Source organism: Ceratotherium simum, chromosome 34 (genome assembly GCF_057802395.1).
Source record: "Ceratotherium simum simum isolate JZ-2026a chromosome 34, ASM5780239v1, whole genome shotgun sequence".
NCBI lineage: Eukaryota > Metazoa > Chordata > Mammalia > Perissodactyla > Rhinocerotidae > Ceratotherium > Ceratotherium simum.
Window position 1 is genome coordinate 261888 of NC_141933.1, and position 22480 is coordinate 284367.

At 66.0% G+C, this 22480-nt stretch overlaps 2 protein-coding genes across 3 annotated transcripts; one reads left to right on the plus strand and one right to left on the minus strand.

The window, feature by feature from the left end:
- The first annotated feature begins 3671 nt into the window (after positions 1-3671).
- Positions 3672-12684, plus strand: PKP3 (plakophilin 3). Its single transcript, XM_004441026.3, has 13 exons — positions 3672-4009; positions 6650-6729; positions 6872-7503; positions 7592-7715; positions 8576-8780; positions 9078-9252; positions 9762-9879; positions 9951-10121; positions 10202-10387; positions 10971-11124; positions 11341-11533; positions 11613-11700; positions 11936-12684. Exons 1-13 carry the CDS (start codon positions 3778-3780, stop codon positions 11969-11971), a joined length of 2394 nt encoding a protein of 797 aa, XP_004441083.3. The 5' UTR covers positions 3672-3777; the 3' UTR covers positions 11972-12684.
- Positions 12685-13063: 379 nt separating this feature from the next.
- Positions 13064-22221, minus strand: SIGIRR (single Ig and TIR domain containing). Of its 2 annotated transcripts, none has more exons than XM_087422370.1 (10): positions 21982-22221; positions 17342-17504; positions 16263-16461; positions 15622-15755; positions 15381-15521; positions 14909-15052; positions 14407-14509; positions 14193-14343; positions 13720-13909; positions 13064-13401 (listed from the first exon to the last, which is right to left on the minus strand). In XM_087422370.1, the coding sequence occupies exons 2-10, from the start codon at positions 17403-17405 to the stop codon at positions 13238-13240; spliced, it is 1290 nt and encodes a 429-aa protein (XP_087278496.1). In that variant the 5' UTR covers positions 17406-17504; positions 21982-22221; the 3' UTR covers positions 13064-13237. The 2 variants fall into 2 exon arrangements, with proteins under 2 accessions (XP_087278496.1, XP_004441084.1); XM_004441027.3 differs by lacking the exon at positions 21982-22221 and adding an exon at positions 19394-19602.
- Between the last annotated feature and the right edge of the window lie 259 nt (positions 22222-22480).

The following is a 22480-nucleotide window of genomic DNA, read 5'->3' on the forward strand; positions in this document are numbered from 1 at the left end:
CAGGAAGTGGCCCAGACCTAGCTAGGGGACCACCCCGGGCTCTGCCAGGACCCCCACCCCCCAGCCAGCGCTGCCCCCCCCCACCACTCCCGTCCTGCTGTCACCCAGGGTAAGAAATGTCTCCACACGGCTGACCAGCACTGCAACTTCTGGAAGCTACTGAGCCTTGGAGCCTCAGCGTCCCCACCTGTAGGGTGGAGGCCGTCACAGCTCAGCCCTCCCGGGGCTCCTGTGGACTAAGGACAGAGTGTCACAAAGCGTTTGTTTGTTCATTGCCCACCAAACCCCAGAAGGAGGGATCTCCGAGGAGCCGTATCCTCTCCGTCACGCACACCTTCCCCAGAGCAGGGCCCCCGCACAGGAAGAGCTCAGGACCAACTGAGGAAAGACGGAGGATGGACGGATGGACCGACGGAAGGGCAGGCGGTGGATGGGGGGTCGGATGAAAGGTGCACCCCGCTCCCTGGGGCCGACTGGGACCCGTATCCCTCAGCCACCTTCCAGCCAAAGGCGCAAGGCGGGAGGTGGGCGTGCAGAGGATGCCAGGTCCCCTATCGCACCCAGGGCTCCCGGGGATCCGGAAGGCGCCCACGCGCAAGTCCGGGTAGGCTCCGTGGAGGAGGCGGGCCCTGGGCTGGACTCGGCGGGAGCCTGGACAGCAGGGTGTTGGAAGTTGGCGAGCGTGGGCGCGGGTTTGCGGAAGTGCCCGGGACGCGCCGGGCTGCAGCCGAGAGGCGGCGAGAGCTGCCGGAGCTGCGCCCCCGTACCTAGCGCGTCACTCGTGGGAGGGCCGCGCCGACCCGTCCCCGCGCCTGCAGGCTGTGCGCCCCGGGCGACCTACCTAATCTCTCGGTGCCCCAGCGCGCTCCTGAATTTTGTTTGGAATGTTATTATGCTGTTTGCGTCTTCGAGGTTTTCTCCCCACCTTCTGCTCCTTCATAAGCCCCCTCCAGAAGGGGGGCGCGGGGGGTGCCCTCTGTGCCCCTCCTCCAGCTCCGCACGCACACACATGGCAGCCCCTTACCCCTGCTGAGCATCCCTTCAGGTCACCAAAGCCGGCAGCAGGGGCTCCTCCTTCCACCCCTCCTGACCTAGCCCTCGGCCCGGAAGGCCTCCCCATCCCCCACCCCTGCTCGGTATCCCCAGCTCCTCCTCTGGAGACTTTTGTAATAGCCGCCGGGGGTCCCCACTCCAGTAGACGCCTCAGCCCATCCTTTACACCCCGTCAGAGGGAGAGGCCCCCACAGGCTTCCTTGGGACTCCCCACCGCAGAGTCCAGGCTCCCCCCAACCCCGGAGCCGCCCACCTCACTCACGCACCCTTTGAGGCCGCAGGTCCCAGGTTCTCAAACCGGATGCCGCACCAACGCCACGGAGGGCTCACACGCAGATTCCCGGGCCCTGCCCACACAGCCAGCCCTACGCTCTGTTTTCTAAGCTCCCTGGGTGAATCCTCCGTCTGCCGCGGGGCTCCGGCGTTGAGAACGGTGGGGAAGGTTCTTGCCATGGCTGATCCCTCTGCCCTGCAGCAGTTTCCTGGGACACTGGGCCACAGAGGCGGGAGGTCCGCATGGGGAGGGGTCCACATGTTGCTACCAACAGCTTTGGGGCACCCCCAGCCCTCCCTGCCAAGAGGAGGGGGAAGCTCTGCAGAACTGGGGACCCTGCAAGCTGTTCAGGAACTTTCAAGGCTGTTGAAAACCGGGCCTCTAGGGGTGCCTCCCGCTGTGCCATCCCCTGCCCCGGGGCCTGCTCTCCCTCCCATGGCTCCCTCGGCACCAAAGCCCCCCTACCCCTGTGCAGCTCTGGCCCTCCACCGGGGGCCTTCTCACAAGCCCTCCAGAACCCTGCCTGCAGCCTGAGGCTGGCTTCCTCAGCCTTGCTGCCAGACCTGGTGGACCCGAGTGAAGGGCGGGCCCCAGGCCCATGCCAGGTGTGCGCCTCCAGGCCCGCTCAGCACCGCACAAACTTGTCTCCCGGGATTTTTCCACACAAAACACATCTCCCAGGGAAGCAACCGGTCTGATGAGCTGGGCGTGCGGGCATTCCCACCCCGCCCCCACGGTCCTGTCCCGCAGTGAGAGGCAGCCCCAGACGGACGTGCTGGGCCGGAATGGAGCCCGGGCCAGCAGCAGTGGCCTCCGGGATGAGCCACAGGGCCAGCAGTATCTGGACCACCAGCAGGGTAGGTCTCCCACCCATGCATCACCCCTCCAGCCCGGCGGCCACACCCCAGGCTTCACCCTGACCTTTCCAGGGACCCTCCCCTCCACCTCTAACCCCCCACACTGACCTGTGACTCCCACCTCCAGCCCCCTCCTCCCTAGCACCGACCTCACCCCAGGACTGCCTCCTGAACCCCCTCCTCACCCCCCGGCCACTGCCGCCCAGCCAGCATCCCCACCTGGGACCATGTCCTCTGCCAGGACTGACTGCAGATTAAAGCAAATGCCCCCGGGCCCAGGGTAAGGGCCTCCAGGGGAGAGAGGGCCCAAAGGGACAGACTCCAGGGACAGAGGAGGCTGTTCGGGTGGGCCCCATGGTGAGTTTTCAAGGGGAACCCAGGAGGTACTCAGCCCCCACCCTCCAGCCCTGCTGGGCTTACCCCTCGCCCCCCCTCAGTCTACCAGGGGCCTGCCTGGACCCTTGCCAGGCCGACCCAGGAGGCCTTGAAGCATGCTGGTCCAGCTGGGTGGGGGCAAGCCCCGCTGGGCCTGGGCCTCCCCTCTCGCCTCTGACTCCGACACCCCCATGCTCTCCCAGACTCCCAGGTTCTTCTCTGCACACTCCAGCTCCTGCCCCCGCCTGGGCAGGAGGGCCCCTCTGAGTCAGCCCCCTGGGGCAGCCCTGCCTGCCCTGCCCCATCACAGCCCAGCCTGACTCACGTGTGGGAACAGCCTCCCACCCCCATGGCCTGGGAGCAGGAACCAGGGAGGGGCGCCAGAGGGCCAAGCCAGCCCTTCGGAGGCCTCTGCAGAGGTGGGGAGCTGGGGACAACTTCCAGGGTCTACAGGGTGGAGGTCTGGAGGGTCATGAACCCAGGGAATGGGCTGGTCTATCTATCCACATGCTTCTGGGGTCTCCCAGGCACCAGGGACCAGGTCAAGTATTCTGTAGGGGAGGGCCCCCTTCCACCCTAAAGTTCTGCCACCATCGTTTTATCCTCAACCCTGACCCTTCTCTCTGACCCCGGACCCCTAATAGTGACTCTTGATGCTGACCCCTGCCTAGGCCTCACCCCAGCCTTGTGGCTGGGCTGCCTAGTCCCTGGAGCTACCTGGAGCCCCCAGCCCCCTAGGGAGGGGAGCCCGCCTCCTTGGACTCCCGGGGGTGGCCAGCCACAGGCTCCCTAGTGGCCTCCCCCGGCCCTTCCCTAACACTCAGGATAGTGGGGCCTGATTAGCCGACCCCCATCCCAAAGGGCCCACTGTGACCTCTGCAGGCTGGGAACAAAGCTGGGCCCAGACCCCTGCTGCCCCTCCTGGGGCCGGCGAAAGGCGGGGAGGCCAGGCCAGGATCTGGGCCACGCAGGGCCTGCTCTTCTGCCGAAATTTCCCCTTAAGCAGGCGGTGGCCCCTCCCTCCCACCTGGCCCAGGTGTCCCCGCCCCCAGCTGAGCTCAGGGCTGGGCGGGCGTCTGTCTCCAGGCCCGGCTCTGGGCGAGGCCAGGAGGGAGGGGACTTGGGGGACAGGGCCGCTCGGGACAGACGGTGAAGACAGCTTGGGCTGGAGGTGGCCCCGCGGCCCAGGCCAGGCGGATCCAGCCCGCACCTGCCGCCATGCAGGACGGTAACTTCCTGCTGTCGGCCCTGCAGCCCGAGGCCGGCGTGTGCTCCCTGGCTCTGCCCTCGGACCTGCAGCTGGACCGCCGGGGCGCCGAGGGGCCGGAGGCCGAGCGGCTGCGGGCCGCCCGCGTCCAGGAGCAGGTCCGCGCCCGCCTCCTGCAGCTGGGCCAGCAGCCACGGCACAACGGGGTGGCCGAGCCCGAGGGGGAGGCCGAGGCAGCCAGAGGTAAGCGGACGCCGGCAGGGTGGGCACCGGGCGGCAGGGACAGCTGTGGCGGCAGAGGTGGCCTTGGCGGGTGTGGTGGTGCCAGGGCCAGAGCCCTCGGTGGGGCGGGCTCCAGGGTTCAGCTCCCTGACTCACTGAGGCCTTGCCCTGAGTCACCCGCCCCGCCCCACCGAGCGTGGGAGAAGCATGGGTGGGGCCTCCCACCACCCAGCGGGGACCCCAGGGTCCTCCCGGCTGAGCCTGGCTGGGCCCACCTGCCCCCTCGGCCCTGAGCCCTCCGTGGGGGACGACAGCACATGGCGGGCCAGGCAGGCCCATGTCTGTCTGCAAACCCGGAACAGGCACAGTCGGGTCCCACGTACCAGACTCACACACGGTCTCAGAGACACGCAGACACACATGTCAGTCCCACAGAGACACAACACACTAAGACACAGACGCCCAGACTCCAGCCTCCCTCCTGGCACCCCCCATGCCCCTCGGGAATGCGCAGACAGAAACATGAGGGGGCGGGCTCGGGAATCCAGGCCTGTCTGGACCAGGGTCTCCCTGCGGAATTGCAGGGGAGAGCCCGGCTGGAGTGACCCAGATATTCTCTATGAGAGCTGAGGGCGGGGGTGTGCCCCAAGAGCCAAGCTGCAGACCCTGTGCAGGAATCCTGGCTCCACTGGTGTGTGCATGCGAGTGTGTGAATGTGAGTATGTGTACACGTATGTGCGTGGTAGTGTGTATGCATGGGAGTGTGTGTGCATGTGTGTGTGCATGCATGGGAGTGTTGTTAGTGTGTGAACGTGAGTGTGCATGTGAGTGTGTGCACGTGTGTGGATGCGAGTGTGCGTGTGTGTGAGTGTGCCTGTGTGCACCTGTTTGTGTGTGTGAGTGTGTGCACGTGTGTGAATGTGTGCGTGTTTGTGGATGTGAGTGCACGTGTGTGTGCGCGTGTGAGCGTGTGAATGTGTGTGCGTGCACGTGTGTGGATGTGGGTGTGTTCACGTATGTGAATGTGAGTGTGCATGTTTGTGCGCTGTGTGGATGTGAGTGTGTTAAAGGGCCCCGCAGACACGGCAAGCTCAGGGCACTTGTTCTGGAAAGGCCGTCTCCTTCCTTGCCAGGCTGCAACAACAGGGGTGGAGGTTAACAGTGGGATGAACCTCCCAGGATATCAAGGGCTGAGAGCCTGTTCACAGTGGTTCACCTGACGCCTAGAGGGCCCTTCCCCACGACCAGCCTCCAGCCACTGGTCCCAGGAGAAGAGGGTCAGCCAGTGCGGGACGCCAGGGCAGCCTGTATTCCTGGGTCCTCCCCTCCCTGAGCCTCAGCCTTGCTGGTGGCCAAGTTGGGGGCCCAGGGGTCATGGGGCGGATGAGGGAGCAGGGAGGGGTTAATTACCACGCAGCTACCCTGTCAATTAGGGAGAGAAGGATTATAATTTGGGGGTGGGGGTAGGTCTCCAGGCTGGGGGCGTGCCCCCTGGCTGAGCCTCACCAGCATCAGAGGGTTAATAGCCCCGGCTCAGAAGCCTCATTAAACAGGGCGGGTCTGGGGCAGAGGGTTGGGAGGGGCCTCTGCCCCACCTCCCTTCACCCCTGGGTGCATTCAGCCTTCTGGGGAGATGTGGCTCTTCTCCCACAAGGTGTGGCCCCAGCAGGGACCCTGGCAGAGGCTGACCCCCAGACACCCCCTCCCCGTCCACAGACCCAGCCCCTGGCATCACCTGGTGCCTCCCCAGTCCATTCACTGCACTGCCTCCATTTGGCCCTTATCCAGCACCCATTGTCTGTCCGTCCACCCATCCCTCCGTCCATCTGACCAACCACACCCCGCCCACCCGTGTGTCCACTCTGTATCCACCCGCGTTTTCATCCAGTTGTCCGTTTACCCTCCTCCCGCCCTCTTCCCGTCCCTCCATCCTCCCTTCCCGTCCCTCCATCCCCCCGTCCCTCCGTCCCCCATCCCTCCGTGCCCCCATCCCTCCATCCTCCCGTCCCTCCATCCTCCTGGCTCAGCTCTCCCTTCACCCAGCCATCTGACCATCAATCCACCCATCTTTCCACTGGTTCCACCAGCCCTCCGTGTCCTTCCTCTCTCTCCACCCTCCACCCACCCACCTTTGTGTCCATCACCATGAAGCCGGGCTGGAGCCAGTGCCCTCAGTTTGTGTGACTGGATGGGGTGGGTATGGCTCTGCCAGGTGGAACAGACAACTGCCCCTCAGGGCAGAATGGCCAGGGAGACTGTGTGTCCTGGGTGAGGGCAGCATCACTCCTGTGTGACCATAGCACAGGACGGGCTGACAAGAGGTCAGTGTGGCTTCCTGGAGGAGGGGGCCAGGTGTTGGGCCCTGGCAGGGATTGGAGGGCAGATGGAGACCCCGGCACATTCTCCAGGCAGCCGGGTGGTCAGTGGGATGAGCGCGTCCATCCCCTGGCACAGCTGAGGGGCGGGAGGCTGTGGGAGAGGGATGACCAGGGCTGACGTCACAGGAACTGAGACAAGGCGATGGCAGGGACCAGGGGTCAAGACACCGGCCACTGGAGTCCACCCGGCCTCCCTGCCCTGGGTCCCAGGGTCATGGAGGAGAAGTGGGAGGCCAGTGCTTTGCCATCTGGCCCGGCCAGCTACCACTGTCCCTGTCCACAGGCACATCCCGGGGTCAGTACCACACCCTGCAGGCTGGCTTCAGCTCCCGCTCCCAAGGACTCAGTGGGGACAGCACGTCAGTGAGTGACACCCTGGCCAGCCCCAGGAGAGTCTGGGCTCTGTAGTTGCTGGGGGAGGCTGGGGGCTCCAGGGTCAGGGAGAGGGGACGGGTGCCGGGTGAGTCCCCGCACCCCTTACTACCCTCCCCTCCCTGCCCCACAGACTTTCCGGCCCATCGCCAAGCCCGCCAAGCCAGTCTACGGCCCTGCCTCCTGGTCCTCCCGCTCAGCTGTGGACCTGAGCCCCAGTCGGAGGCTAAGTTCTGCCCGCAGTGGGGGCAGCGCCTTTGGGGCTATGGGGTACAGGGAAGGCCCGCCCACGGTGCCCATACCTGCCCGGCCCGTGTCCTTCCATGAGCGTGGTGGGGTGGGGGGCCGGGGGGACTATGACACCTTGTCCCTGCACTCACTGAGGCTGGGGGCCAGGGCCCTGGACGACCGCTACAGCGTGGTGTCCGAGCAGCTGGAACCCTCGGCCGCCTCTGCCTACAGGGCCTTTGCTTATGAGCGCCAGGCCAGCTCCAGTTCCAGCCGGGCAGGGGGCTTGGACTGGCCGGAGGCTGCCGAGGGGCCACCCAGCCGGACGATCCGTGCCCCCGCCATGCGGACCCTGCAGCGATTCCAGAGCAGCCACCGCAGCCGCGGGGTGGTGCCAGGGGGGGTCCTGGAACCTGTGACCCGAGCGCCGTCCGTGCGCAGCCTCAGCCTCAGCCTGGCTGACTCTGGCCACCTGCCGGATATGCGTGGGCTGGACAGCTATGGCAGCCACCGCACCCTGCAGAGGCTCAGCAGTGGGTGAGCTGGGCCTGGCTCGGGGAGGGGGCTTCGCCGTGGCCCTGGTCCATCCCTGGTTCAGGCTGACCCTCGGCCCCTGTCTGTGCAGCTTCGACGACATTGACCTGCCCTCAGCGGTCAAGTACCTCATGGCCTCAGACCCCAACCTGCAGGTGCTGGGAGCCGCCTACATCCAGCACAAGTGCTACAGCGACGCCGCAGCCAAGAAGCAGGTGACCGCCCCTGCTGGTCCACAAACACCCCTGCTGACCACCTTCCTGGAGCCCCAACTCTCACTAACCTCCAGTCCCTGACCACCCCTCTGATCCCCAAGCTGAGTGGGCAGACCCCATTCTGCCCAGAGCCTCCTCGCCAGGGGAGGGGCAGGAGGGAGTCATGTGCACACATCTGAATACACCTGCACACCCCTGCACATGCCTGCCTATACCTGCACACACCTACACACCTCTGCACATGCCTGCATATACCTGCACACATCTGCACATGCCTGCATATACCTGCACACCTCTGCATACACCTACACACCTCTGCACACATCTGCACACACCTGCATGCACCTGTCCGCCTCTGCATACACCTGCATACCTCTATGTACATCTGCATACACCTGCATACTTATGCACACATCTGCACGTCTGCATAGATATGCACACATCTGAATACACCTGCACACCTCTGCACACATCTGCATATACCTGCACACACCTGCATACCCTGGCACACACCTGCACACCTCTGCATATACTTGCATGCCCTTGCATACACCTGTCAACCTCTGCATACTTCTGCACACCTTTGCACACACCTACACACACCCGTCCACTTCTGAATACACCTGCACACATCTACACACACCTGCACACACATGCACACAGCTGCATACACCTGCACGTCTGCATACATATGCACACACCTGCATGTCTGCATACATATGCACACAGCTGCATACACCTGCACACACCTGCATCATCTGTATACACCTTCATATACTGGCACACATCTACACACACCTGCATCCACTCCTGTCTAGTGTGCACATGTGTTGCTGACACCCATGCGCCTCTGTCTGCAGGCCCGCAGCCTCCAGGCCGTGCCTCGGCTGGTGAAGCTCTTCAACCACGCCAACCAGGAGGTGCAGCGCCACGCCACAGGTGCCATGCGCAACCTCATCTACGACAACGCGGACAATAAGCTGGCGCTGGTGGAGGAGAACGGCATCTTCGAGCTGCTGCGGACGCTGCGTGAGCAGGACGATGAGCTGCGCAAGAATGTCACAGGTGGCCGGGTCCCCTCTCTGTCCCCGCTCCTCTCTCTGCCTCTGACCTTGTCCCCCGTCCCATCTCTCTCCTCGGTCCCCATGACTGTTCTCATGCCATGTCTCTGTGGAGCTGCCTGCGGCCCGCCAGTTTCCCAAGCATTGTCCCTCTGCTCCGTGCAGCCCCATGACCTGCAGGTCATTCAGACTCCCCGCAGCGGGGCCCTGGGAGTGGTCAGGAGCCTCCCCCCACCCTCCCTGCAACAGCCAGAGGGGCCGGGGTACGTCCCTGACTGCGGCCTTGGCCCTCCTGCCCCAGGGATCCTGTGGAACCTGTCCTCCAGCGACAACCTGAAGGACCGCCTGGCCCTGGACACACTGGAGCAGCTCACGGACCTGGTGCTAAGCCCCCTGTCGGGGGCCGGGGGACCACCCCTCATCCAGCAGAACGCCTCCGAGGCTGAGATCTTCTACAACGCCACGGGCTTCCTCAGGTGTGCGGGCTGTCGGCTGAGAGAGGCCGAGACGATGGCCGTGGGGAAAGAGCCGGGTGCCTGGGAGGGGCAGGGGAGGCCTGCAGAAGGGGCATTTGAATCTGAGGTCCAATGACAAGGTTGAGCCGGCCAGCGGGGCTGGGAGGAGTGGACAGACCAGGCAAGGCACAGGCGCTGATACGGGAGTGGACCCGGCTGCCAGGCATGGCCACCCTTAGGCGTCAGCAGGCTCTGGGGGCTGCAGGCTTGGGTCTCGTTAAATCAGGGACTTGGCCGGACGTTCATAACCCGCCTCAGGACGCTTTGGGGAGTGGATGGGGGTGGGCGTGAGAGGCACCAGGGCCAGCAGTGTCCAGCAGGGCCCAGGAGCAGGAGGTGCCAAGGGGCAGGGCCCAGCTCGGGGGATGAGGGGATCGGTGCTCAGGGTCGCAGCCTGTGGGTCTGGGTCTCTGTGGGGGTGGGCTCTGCTGGGGGTCCCTGTGGGGTCTCTGATCTGCCTCTGCCAACAGGAACCTCAGCTCAGCCTCCCAGGCCACTCGCCAGAAGATGCGTGAGTGTCATGGGCTGGTGGACGCCCTGGTCACCTATATCAACCACGCCCTGGATGTGGGCAAGTGCGAGGACAAGGTGAGGGGCAGCTGGTGACGAGGGGACCCGGGGGTTTCCAGCCCACTCTGACCACTGTCCGCTCTCCGCAGAGCGTGGAGAACGCCGTGTGCGTGCTGAGGAACCTGTCCTACCGCCTGTATGACGAGATGCCGCCATCAGCCCTGCAGCGGCTCGAGGGCCGGGGCCGCAGGGACACGGCTGGGGCGCCGCCCGGTGAGGTGGTGGGCTGCTTCACACCGCAGAGCCGGCGGCTTCGAGAGGTGGGCTCAGGCCTGGGCGGGCCAGTGGGAGCAGGGGTCCTGGCCTGACCCCGGCTGACCCTCCGCACCCTCCCGCACAGCTGCCCCTCATGGCCGACGCGCTCACCTTCGCCGAGGTGTCCAAGGACCCCAAGGGCCTTGAGTGGCTGTGGAGCCCCCAGATTGTGGGCCTGTACAACCGGCTGCTGCAGCGCTGTGAGCTGAACCGGCACACGACGGAGGCAGCCGCGGGCGCCCTGCAGAACATTACCGCGGGCGACCGCAGGGTGAGGGCCTCTCTGCGATGCCCCACAGCTGTCCTGGGAGCACACGGCAATTGCCCCAGCCTGACAGGAGCCACACCTGGCCATGCACTGGGGACACTAGGGGCGTACGGGGGGTGGGAGCCCGCCCCCAGGAGTTTACCGTGTGTGGGGTTGGGGGGGACAGCAGGACAAATGCAGACGGGTGGATGAGCCAGGACATCAGAGTGAGAGAGGAGGAGGCAGGGCACCCTCCGGTCTCTGCTGGGCAGGAGGGACGAGAAGGCAGCAAGGAGCGTGAGGTCGGCACCCCAGACAGGGCAGGCCACGGTGGCCGTGAGGATTTAGGTTCTGCACGGGGTTTTAGGGGAGGTGCCTGGGAGGTCTGAGCCAGAAGGGACTCTGCCGGGGTCACGCTTGGTGAGGTTCCTGGCGGGAGTGCAAAGGCAGAAGCAGGGACGGTGCATGAGCTGGTGAGATGGAGAAGCCCGTCCTGCCCAGGACCCCCGGGGAAACGTGAGGATCGAGAGGGGGGCCAGCCGGCAGTGCTGGCCATGGGCCCGCCAGGCGGGCTTCACCTGCTCTTCACTCCCCTCCCCCCCTGCAGTGGGCGGGCGTGCTGAGCCGCCTGGCGCTGGAACAGGAGCGTATCCTGAACCCGCTGCTGGACCGAGTTCGGACTGCGGACCACCACCAGCTGCGCTCGCTGACCGGCCTAATCCGAAACCTGTCTCGGAATGCCAGGAACAAGGACGAGATGTGTGAGTCAGGCCGTCCCGCAGCCTGGGTTCTGCCCTGGCCCCGCCCGGCTGGGCGCACACCTGGATTCTGTCTTTACGGCTGCCCCCCTGGGCTGGCTTCTGGCCAGCTGGAGCCAGGTGGATGGACGGGCAGGCCAGCTCCCTGGGGAAGCAGGGACCGAAGGTGCCAAGGTGGCTGGGGGTGGGGGTGGAGACTGACCTCCCCACCTCCCGCAGCCACCAAGGTGGTGAGTCACCTCATTGAGAAGCTGCCGGGCAGTGTGGGTGAGAAGTCCCCCCCGGCCGACGTGCTGGTCAACATCATCGCCGTACTCAACAACCTGGTGGTGGCCAGTCCCATCGCCGCCCGAGACCTGCTCTACTTCGACGGGCTCCGCAAGCTGGTCTTCATCAAGAAGAATCGGGACGGGTGAGGGCCCCGACCCCAGCCCCCCTGCCTTCTGGCCGTGCCTGTCACCTGCTGACCTCTGCTCCCCCTCCTCCCCCAGCCCTGACAGCGAGAAGTCCTCCCGGGCGGCCTCCAGCCTCCTGGCCAATCTGTGGCAGTACAACAAGCTGCACCGGGACTTCCGGGCGGTATGTGCCGGGAGCCGGGCAGGCAGGCATGGGTGTGGCACCCAGGTGCAGGGCGTCGGGGGACACACGGGGACCTGTGTGGAGCAGGAGACTCAGGAAGAGGGGACACGGGAAGGACAGCAGGGACCCAGATAGAGGGGCCCACGCCCAGCACATGGGGGAGGGCGGGATGCAGGGACAGCAGAGCTGGGCGGGCAGGCATGCGCCCTGACTCTGGGCCCCCTGTTCACTGCAGAAGGGCTATCGAAAGGAGGACTTCCTGGGCCCGTAGGTGAGGGCTTCCTGGAGAAGGAGGATGCAACGAGGCCCAGCCTCTGAGGGACGGGCTCAGCTCTGTGCTGCTCGCCAGCTGGCCTGGAGGAGAAGGCCGATGGCTCATGGTCTCTCACCCGACCCCCGCGTGCAACTCTGAAGGGCCTGGGCCACCAGGGAGGGGATGGGGGCTTGTGGCTGGGGACTTGGCTTCTGCAGGGCAGGGGGTAGGGGAGGGCTTGAGGCTGCTCTGGTGCATGTGGTGGTGACCAGGTCACACTGGCAAAGTTGGGGCTGGCCATGGCCTGGCAGTGCCTTGGGACAGCCAACGCTGGGAATAAAGGTGGCTGTGAACACAGGAGCCACGGCCTTGCATGCTTCTTCAGCTGGCTTGACCTGGGGGTTGGATCCACGGACTCAGGAGTGTCCCCGGGCACAATCACGTCTGCCCCTGAGGATGCTCACCCTCTGGGCTCACACACAGGCCTGTCCAGGTCATGGGACCCAGGACAGGGAAGAGGAAGCGTCCAGCAGGGGAGAGTGGAGGAGGTGGGGCAGACAGCAGAGGCAGCCCCGATGGCAACTGAGGTGCAGATGCAGCAGAGCTGGGGACCTGGTGCACAGAGGAGTGACCACTCCTGGCTTCGGTGCTGCCCTGCTGGGCTGTGCTCACGTGGCAGACGCACCCAACACCTCTGTCTGCCCTCACCCCAGGCCTGGGCTGGCCCAACCAGTGGCTCTCATGCTGTCCATCTGAGATGTGAGGTCCACTAGGTTCTTGGACCCCTCCCCCAGGTCACTGAGCCAGGCCATTTGGTTGTGAAGCTCCCACTGATGTTTTTACAACAAAAAGATTCTTCTGCAAAGGTCAGAACCTGGAGTCTCTAAGAGGCCTCACCCCTGGATGTGTCTGCATCAGAGTGTGGCTGGGGACTGGCGCCCCCAAGCTGGGAGGCCCGAGAAGGCTACTGCCAGAGACACAGCTGAGCTGGCTCCAGACAGAGAATGGAGAGAGGGCGGGTTTGAGTGGACGGCCAGATTTGGTGACCAGGTGGCCATGAGATGGGAATGACGGGTACCCTGCCCAGGAGAGGAGAGGCCGAGGCCCAGGCAGGATCCAAAAGGACTTTATTTCTGGCACAAGGAGGGGTGCTGGGGCCACCCCCTTCCCTGAGGGTCCCAGGACTGCAGGCAGGCAGGGTCCTGATCCTGCCGAGGGGAGAAAAGTCCCCCTGCCCCCCGCCCCCAGCTGTCCCTGACAATCCTGCGGTTCCAGTAGGCAGGGCTACACGTCGTCCTCGGACACCAGGCAGTAGAAGTCCGTGCGGGCGTTGTAGTTGCGGGAGCCGAGGTCCGAGATGTCCACCTCACTGCCCCGGCTCTCTCCAAGCGAGACCCCACTTGCCTGCGGTGGAGCCAATGGCTCCCCAAAGACAGGCCCTCGGACACCTGAGGAGGGGGCACCACCAGGCCTGAGGCTGGGCTGCCCACAGCCTGCCCTCTGCCAGACCCCACTGCCTGGGCCTGGGGGTCGCTCCCTGCGCACCCTTCTCATGGTGGCTTGGAGGTCCTGGAGGGTCCCAGCCAGGCCTGGGGCCCAAGTGCCTTCCAGAAGGCAGTGAGGGGTGCTGGGGGGTTGACCCATCCATGGGCTGCAAGGCGGAGTTCCCGGCCCGGGGCCCCCTTCTGGGCTCCTCCGCCCTGTGCAGCCCCCCTCCACGGCAGGCCGAGCTTCTCAGGGTCGGGGGTGGGGCCAGGTGGGCATACCCAGGTCCCCGTCGGGGTCAGGGTCCAGCTCAGGGTCCAGGGTCCGACCCTCAGGGACGCGGCCTCGCACGATCAGCATGGGGTCCTTGTCATCCTGCAGCCGGGTCTGGGGGTCTCCCTCCGTCGTTCTGTACTGCACCTTCCGCGGCAGCGCCAGCTGCAGCTCTTTCCAAAAATCGGAGGACGGCGTCTGGGGACCAGGGTGGGGTGGTTGGCGTGTGAGCACACGCGGCGTGAACACTGGGAGCCCCCGGCCTCCGGCATTAAAGGGCACACCCCGCAGCGCGCGCTCACCGGCTCCCGAACCTCGAGGAGCCCCCTCCCGGGGCGCCACGCACAGAGACCTCCCGCCCCCGAGCTCCCCGCGGAGGGCCTCCCCTCCCCGCGCCCCTGCCTCCCGCACCACGGAGCCCCCGCCCACGGGGTCCCCCGCACAAAGCCCCCGGAGCTCCCCGCGTTGGGCCCCCACGCACCACGGAGCCGGGCCTCCAGAGCAGCAGCGTCACCAGGCGGCGGTGCTGGCGCAGCAGGCGCAGCGCGGGGTGCGCGGGGTCGCGCCGCGGGCCCTCGAAGGTGATGAAGATGGGTCGGCGCGTGAGCTCCAGCAGCCGGCACAGGCCCTCCCTGCGGGGCGGCACCGTCAGGCCGGGCGCGGCGGGGGCCCACCCCGCCCCGCGCGGGACCCACCGGAAGCTGTGGCTGCACCAGGCGCGGCGCAGGAAGGCGTCCGACAGCACGACGACCAGGCGGCGGCAGCGGCTCAGGTTCACCAGCAGGTCGGCCGAGGGCTCTGCGGGGACCGAGCGTCGGCGGGGCTGGGCGGGAGGCAGGATGGGGCGGGGCCGGGGGTGGGGCCCGATGCTGGATGGGGCGGGGCCTGGGCCAGACGCGGCCGTGCTCAGGGGGCGGGGCCTGACGGCGCTCAGGGGGCGGGGCGGGGCCGGGCCGGGCCGGAACGGAGTGGGGGCCAGGTGCCGCGCCCAGGGGGCGGTGCCTGACCCGGCGCTCAGGGGGCGGGGACAGGGGCGGGACCTGGGCCTCACTCGGCAGTGCCCAGGAGGCGGGGCCTGTCCCGGTGCTCAGGGGGCGGGGCGGGGCCTGGCCCGGTGCTCAGGGGGCGGGGCGGGGCCTGAGGCGGGGCCAGGGCCAGGCGGAGGCGGGGCCTGGGGAGGGCGGGGCGCCGCGGTACCCGCACGCGGCAGGAGGTCGCGGTCGTCCAGGAAGAGCTTGTAGCCCCGACGCCGCTCCAGCTGCGGCTTCAAGATGAAGTTCACGAACTTCCGGTCCTCGGCGCTGTCGCTGTAGGAGACGTAGGCGTCGTAGAGCTTCCCGTCTGCAGACAGCGGCGGGTCAGCGGGGCCACTCTCCTGTCCTGGGTCCCCCGCCGCCTCCCCGGGCCCAGGGCACAGGCCCGCCCCCCAGACGCCGCCCCCGCTGGTCCCGCCGCGGCCGCGCCTAGACCCTCCCCAGCGCCGGATTCCACGTGGAGCCCTCCTGCCGACCCCGCCCTACGCCTCCTGGGCCGCACGGACACCCCTTTCCTGGACGGTGCTCGCCGAAGCCCTCCAGGGGCTGACGCCTCCTCGCCCCTCCTCGCCCGGGCACCCCCACCCCCCGGAGCTAAGCCTGACCCCCCTCCCTGTCTGCCGGCCCCCACGCACCGTTCATCTCCACCTCCCCGTACGTGTCCTGGTACCAGAGCAGCACGTTGAGCCGACACTTGACGTACAGCAGCGCTGCCAGGAGCAGGGCCAGCAGGACCAGGAGGGAGGCCAGCACGGCGGCCACGTGGCCTGCCGAGCCTGCGGACAGAGCTGCAGCTGAGCGGCTGCTCCCCCAGCCTCTAGGCGCCCCAGGCCCCCTGGGCCTTCCTCCTACCCTCGACCCCAGTGTGCCCCTCACCAGCTCGCTGAAGAATGAAGGAGGAGGAGCTGACGTTCTGGATGGAGCAGGTGAAGGCCCCATAGTCGTTGGCACTGGTCAGGTTGATCCCCAGGACACTGGACACAAGCACCTCTGACAAGTTGGACTTGACCCTGGGGAGACCAGGCCCCACCCTCTCACCTGGGGCCGGAGAGCATCAGTGGACGCCCCAGAGCCCCACCTGTCTGGGACTCCCCCAGAGAGGCTGCAGATGTGGGCTTCCTGGGCAGCCCTCGGGCTATAAGCTCTGAGAAGCAGCCAGAACCTGTAGGGGGTGCGGATGTGTCTGGGGACGGTCACCCTAATCCTGGGTCTGGGTCCTGCAAGTCCTCTGATCCCAGGCTTGGCCTGATGGCCAGTGCCTCATTCAGGCCTTAGGACTCTGCTGGCACCCATAGCCCTGGGCAGTCTACAAAGTGAGCGTCTACAGGGGCCATCAGTCCCTGTGGTCACTGATCTTCAATCTGCATCCAAAGTGGCACTCTGCCACGTCACGTCTTTTGGCAGTCACTCCCCAGCCCACATCCGGGTGGTTACAGACCAGGTGTAGGTCAGAGAGGCCACTGGCCATGGGTATGTCCAGGGTGGTCAGTTTGACCCTAGACGCTCCGGTCTCTTACCAGGAGTCCTCGTGGAGGTTGGAGTGGCTTTCATTGCCCAGCGGCAGCCCATCTTTCAGCCACTGGACTGAGGGCAGGGGACAGTGGGGCCCAGAGACCACCCAGGCCGTGCAGTTCAGAGTGACCACACTGCCCAGGGCAGGCCGCAGGACCTGGTTTCCAGACGGGGAGAGGAAGTCAGGGGCCGTGTTGCAGGCACCTGCAGAGAGAGGACCCAGTGGGTTAGCTGTGCCCAGGACGCTGGGCTCCCACTGTCCACAGACAGTCCATGGGCCAGGAAAAAACAAGACAGCTAGTGGTGTGTGTTGCTTGCTGGCCACACCATCTCCGTCCACGAGTGGACGGGGTCTAGTGCTTGGCACGTCTTCCCCTAGTGGTGGCTGGGTCTTGTGTGTCCTGCCTGCCCTGGCTGTGGCTGCCCTGTCCTTGGAGAGGACAGTGGCATGGAGGGCAGTGGCTAGAGTCACAGCTGAGCTGACCCACCCAGCCCAGCGGGGCCCATCTGGCTGCTCGTCCACCCAGGACATGAGCCCCCACATCCCCTGTGCACCTCTTGCCCACTGCTGTGAAGCTCCCTGGTGCAGGGCCAGGCACTGGGAGCTTGGGGGCTCAGAGCGTGCCAGCACCTTCCACCTGGGATGGGAGCCTGGGGTCCTAGGACCCTCTTCTGAGCCCAGACAAACCTTCCCACCTCCCTGAGACCTGAACTTTCATCCTAAATCGGGGTGATGAGCCCTAGCGAGGGATCAGAGAAGACCACCATCATCTTGGTAGTGTGGTTCCCAGGAGCCCACATCTACCCACCCCGCCCCCAGTACCCCCCATGAGCGCCCACTCCTGGTACCCCTGGGCTTTACTGACCCCCACAAGCCTGGTCTGGAGGCCTTGGGCAGGTGAGGGCCCAAGGCCCATCCTAACGGTGGGGTCAGAACCACAGGCCATGGGGGTGGCGAGTAGAGGCCTTTGTACCCCTGGCTTGAGGCCAAGCAGAGAGCCCAGGCAACTTCACAGTGTGGAGCCAGCCTAAGGGGCAGGGGGTGGGAGTGGGGCCCATGCCTGTCCCTCTCTGACCCATCTACCTGCCATGGTCTGCCCAGGGCCTCCTTGGGGCAGGCTGGGCACCGGTGCCAGCCCCGGCTCCATGGGGCTCCTTGGCCGAGCAGACTGGTCCCCCAGGGGCTGGGCAGGACTCACTCTCTGTCCTCGTGGCTGGTCAGTCAGGGTGCCAGGATGGGTCAGAGGCTGCCACCATCCCCAGGGAGCAAGTTAAACAAGAACAGGATGAGTTAACGTGTAACTTTGGCCACAGACAGCACTGCTTTTGCACTAGCTTCCTTGTGGATGCCAGCAGGACACCCAGACACCAGCACCTCACACATGGCCAGAGTGGGCACTGCCTCACACGGCCCAGGGGGCTGGGAGGCGCCCTTGGACGGACCTTCACCTGCCCCACGGCCACCATGACAACTCAGGGTGGAGTGGTGGATGTGCACCTCCCAGACCCCTTGTGAGGCCAGTAGTTGGCCTCGTCCCCGCTGTCCCCAGGGACAGGGCTGCCACGTACAGGGGTGCTGCAGTGCAGGCTGCACTCAGCCAGTCCCCGGGGACTTGGAGGCGCAAGTGCCGGGCGGCCTGACTCTGAGCCACGGTCCCAACTCTAGGGCTTTGTTCTGGACCCAGCCCCGTGTGCACACATGTGCCCGCGGACACAGCACCTGAGCCTGGGCCAGGCCGAGGTCGTGGAGGCTGGGCTGGCCTGAGTCTGCTCCGAGGGGCCTCCCGGGGCAGCCCTCCTTCTGGGTCCTGTGCCCACATCCCCTCATTTGTCATTTCCAAACCAGAGACATTGTCCACTTGTCCATCTAGTTCTCCAAGGGAAGCCCCCACCCCACCTGTAGGCGACTCTTCTCTCCTGTGCAGTGTCTGGGACCACTCCAGGCCCACATCGGCAGCAGCCACACATGCCTTCTGATACAAAAGGGATTCGGGCCAAGGGGAGGGGCGGGAAGCCCCCAGCATTGGAGACTTCGCTGACAGCCTCCTTGGCAGCAGTGGGCCTGGGCCACCCCCTCCCCGTTGCCCAGGTTCACCCTGTTGATCCAGCAGTATTTACTGAGCACCTACTCCAAGCTCTCCCTGCTGAGTGGACACACTGGGGGCCAGTGTGGGGATGGAGCCAAGGCCCTCTCCCTGGCTCCCTCGGGCCGTCCTCCCCACCCCTGGGGCCCCTGAGGCTTTGCAGCGACGAGTCTCTTAGCCTGCACCCATTCCTCCTACACGGATGAGCCCATGAGTCCCCAGCCCTCGCCCGGCCTCTGCACAGCCAGAAGCCCCGGGTTTGGCTGGGCTGGAATTTCCTTAGGAATTAGAGGAGTGTCAGGCACGTTCCCAAGGGGTCTGGCAAGGAGGGTCTCTCCAGAAGCCCTTTGGGGTGGAGGGCAGTCCTGAGAAGGCCTTTGAAGTAGGAGAGCCAGCCCACTGAGGGGCTGTGGAGGACTGGGCAGCTCACACCCCCAACCCAGCGTGCCTAGAAGGATGTGCCCCCAGCCCAGCAGGCCCTCGTGCTGTGGTCCCTCAACCTCCTCAAGCTCAGAGCTCCTAGCCCTGGAAGGCAGCCCGACCCTCCTGGAAGTTAAGGCCCAACTGCATGGTCAGGTGACAGGTGTCTTCCCCCTGCACACCCTCTCCTGCACACCTCTACCCTGCAGTCTCTGTTGCACACACTTTGGCACACCCCCTGCACACTCAGCCCTCTCCCCACACATGCCTGCACTAAGCTCCTATGTTGGTCTGTGTGCACACATGCACAGTCTCCACACCTCCAACCCTCTTGTGGTACACACACCTGGCACACACCGCACACACTTGCCACAGCTCCCACAGGGCGCATAGCCACAAGCATCTGCACACACCCCACACCACACACACTGCGCCTCACACCCACCCTTGGCCACCAATGGCACACACACAGCCTCCTGTGCCCCTCACTCTCTCACAGGCACACACACACGTGCACACTCATGCCACACGTGCTACGGGCCTCCCCTTAGCCAGCCCTGACTCCAAGCACAGAGGATGAGGATGCAGGTTCACGGGGAGTGGCAGGGCCATGTGGGAGGGCACGAAGTCACCTGGTTCCGGCTCTTTCCTCCTTGGGGGGGGGATGTCGGTCACTGAGGTCATTGGCGTGTGCTTGGGAGCAAGCTCTCTGCTCAGCTGGGCCCCTGGCCGGGTCCAAATCACCACGACTGCCCGGGCCGCATCGCCAAGCACGGTGACGACCTGGCTTTTGTTTGTGTGTTTAATCAGAACTTTCCCCGTAGCTTCCTGGCCTCGCAGTCACATCCTCTCCTAACCCTAAACCCCACCCAGGCACCCACCCCCCTCGCAGGCAGGCGGGCAGTTGGTGGTTCTCGCCGCCCCGCCTGCCCCACTCTTCCTGTAACTCTGAGTCAAGCGGCTCCTTCCTCTGGGGCCCGCCCCAGCCCACCAGGCCCCGAACTTCCCGAGGCCAGGCCTGGGGCGCTGCAGAGGGGCTGGGGCCCAGGGGGATGTGTGTGGGTGCTGGCAAGGAGACCCCCGATCAGGGCCATCTTGCACACGCACAAGAAGGGCCAGCTGGGCAGTGTGGCCCACTTCCTGGATATCCCCACAATGCCACACCCAGGAAGGGGGGAGTCTCCATGTCGCTCCCCCAGGCCCAAGTGAGCAGCCTCTGACCTGCGGGGGGAGGGGGGTCCTGTGGAACTCCTGCAAATAATGGGGCCTTGAGCAGGGCCCTTTGGCCCCTCCCTGTCTACCTCCCAGGCATAGTTACAAGGAGGCTGTGGTATCAGGCTAGGATGGGAGGCCAGTGCCCCCTTTTCCGGATAAGGAAGCAAATGGGAGGCCTCGGCAGAGGCTCCTCGGCTCTGAGCCCAGGTGGGGGCAGTCATCATCTCCTGTTGTCACCACCCTCTCCCCCACCCCGCTCCAGGCTGACCTGGGATTCTGGGCCCAGCAACAGGTGGCTGGTATCACTGCCCAGAGTCAGGGGGCAAGGGTCCCCTGCAGCCCAGTGTGCTGTCACCCATGCAGGGGCGGGGCCCACAGTTCAGCTCCTTGTGCAGCATCGACTTCCCTATGTTCTCCCTCTGACTCTGTCCCAGCCCTGCTCAAGCCCCCTGTGGCCCTGAAGACCCTTGGGTGATGGTGCATCTTGGGCTCGGTGACCTCAGAACTGGAGGGAGGCCTGACCACACCACTTCCCCACTGAGCCTCGGCTTCTTCTATGCACGTTGGAGCTGGCACTAGCCCCTCCTGGAAGGTGCGCCAGTGGGCTCGGACGCCAGCGAGCAGACAGCAAATCACCTGGTGCACAGGTGAACTGCCCAGGATACCCAGGAAGGAAGCAAGGAGCTAGGCTCTCCTCCGCGTCCCCAACCAGCCTCACCCCCTCTCAAAGCTCCTGCCGGATTGTCCGCTGCTCTGCCTGCCCATCTGTGCCATCATCTCACAGCCCTGTCTGGATGCCCCCTTCCTTCAGCTAAAGGTCCACCCTCACCCTCCCTCGCCCCCGGACCCACTCTCCAAAGAGAGCGTAAAAACCCACATCGCCTCCGGCACTCTCCGGAACGGCCCTTCGACTGCAAGCCCGCCCCCTGCACCGCCCACCCCTCCACCCCCCGGGCTTCCTAGAGAGGCCCAGCTCCTCCCGCCCTCAGGCACTTGAACTCGGTGCGCGCGGTGGGATGCTGTCCTCGAGCCTCGGTGTCGGCCTAGCCCCCGGCCAGCGCACGCTCCCTCTCCCCCCTACACTGTCTGGTCTGCTGCTCAGCACCCCATAGTCTCCGAACGTCTCCCCCTCATCTGGAACGTGCAGCCCCTCCGCGCCTGGCGCGCGCTGCGACCCCGGACGTCTCTCCTGAAGGAAAGAACGTACATAAAAGACTGTGGCCCCGCAGGCCGAGGGGCTCCGTCCTGCTCCCCCCGGGCACCCAATGCCACACACCCCACATCTCGCGCTCCGCCTTCCCGGGGGATGGACCTGCCCTGGTACCCCCGCTATCCCTGTGCCGTGAGCTGGCGGCTCGGGGGCGCGCAGGGAAGGCAGGTCGGGAGCGCGCGCGTAGGGCGGGTGGGGCGCGCGGGGAGCGGGGGCGCGCGCGCAGAGGTTAGGTGCGCTCGCGGAGGTTGGGGGTGGGGGGCCGCGGGGCCGCGCACGGAGGTCGGGGCTCGCTGACGGCAGGGGGAGCGCGCACGGAAGTCGAGGTGGGGCGCGGGGCCGCGCACGGAGAGCGGGGACGCGCAGACGGCGAGAGCTCTGCCCGGCGACCGGTGCCGCGGTCCCGGCTGTTTCTCGATTCGTTCTGCCGCCCTGGGAGGCTTCAGGCCTGGGATCCGAGGCTCGGGCAGAGGTGGGGGTCCCCGCGCTCCCAGTCCCCCTCCTCCTGCGCAAAAGTCACAAGGAAGCCACTGCCCACGTCGGGCGGAGCGGGAAGGGCGGCTCTTGCCCGCCCAGGGCCCAAGGGATTGGGATGCAGAGGAGCTCGGGCTTCCGGGCAACGCGGGCAGCCGGCCCGGCTCCGAGCCACTTCCTGCGGGACCGCGCCCGCCACGGCCCAGAGGCTCCTCGGGGCTAGGCGCACCCGGGCCCCCCAAGCTCCAGCCCTGGTCCCGGCTCCCGGGAGCTAGCGACCTCCACTCACCCCCGTGAGTCTGAGTCGCGACTGCCACTCACCTGCTGCCAAGACCTGGGGCTCGCGTGACCGCGGGGGCGGGGCGGCTCACCTGGGCCAGGTGCGCAGCGGCGACCGCCCCGGCGGCTGCGGCAGGTGCAGCCCCGCCCAGCAGCCAGGGCCTAGGGCGGACCCATGTGTCCCCCTTCGCGCCCAAGGTTGGCGCTCAAGACTGTCCTGCACTCAGCCCCTGGGAGCCAGGGCCTCCAGGCCTGCGGGCAGAGGCTAAACCGGCCCAGCCAGCCGGGAGAGTCTCGGAGCCCCGGGACTCCTCGGAGACTCTGCTGTCCCCAGGGGCACTTTTTGTGGTTCTGCCCCTCCTCCCCAGCTCTTCCTCTTCCTCCAGGAAGCCTGCCTTGACTCCCGCTCTTAAGCCTCAGGTGCAGGGAGAGTACGACTTCAACAAGGTGCCCCTCACTTGGAAGCCCATGGAAAACCAGAGGAGGGCCAGGAGGCTACCGCATTCCGGACCTTTCCGCATCTGGGCCTCCGTTTCCCACC

Coding starts and splice junctions, on each gene's coding strand:
- PKP3 (XM_004441026.3), top strand. CDS start 3,778: ATGCAGGACGGTAACTTCCTGCTGTCGGCCCTGCAGCCCGAGGCCGGC. Junction 8,781..9,077: donor GCTGCGCAAGAATGTCACAG/GTGGCCGGGTCC, acceptor CTCCTGCCCCAG/GGATCCTGTGGAACCTGTCC. Junction 10,122..10,201: donor AGAGCCGGCGGCTTCGAGAG/GTGGGCTCAGGC, acceptor CCTCCCGCACAG/CTGCCCCTCATGGCCGACGC.
- SIGIRR (XM_087422370.1), bottom strand. CDS start 17,405: ATGGAGCCGGGGCTGGCACCGGTGCCCAGCCTGCCCCAAGGAGGCCCT. Junction 14,510..14,908: donor CGACCTCCTGCCGCGTGCGG/GTACCGCGGCGC, acceptor CGGTCCCCGCAG/AGCCCTCGGCCGACCTGCTG. Junction 13,402..13,719: donor TGACCCCGACGGGGACCTGG/GTATGCCCACCT, acceptor CCCCCTCCTCAG/GTGTCCGAGGGCCTGTCTTT.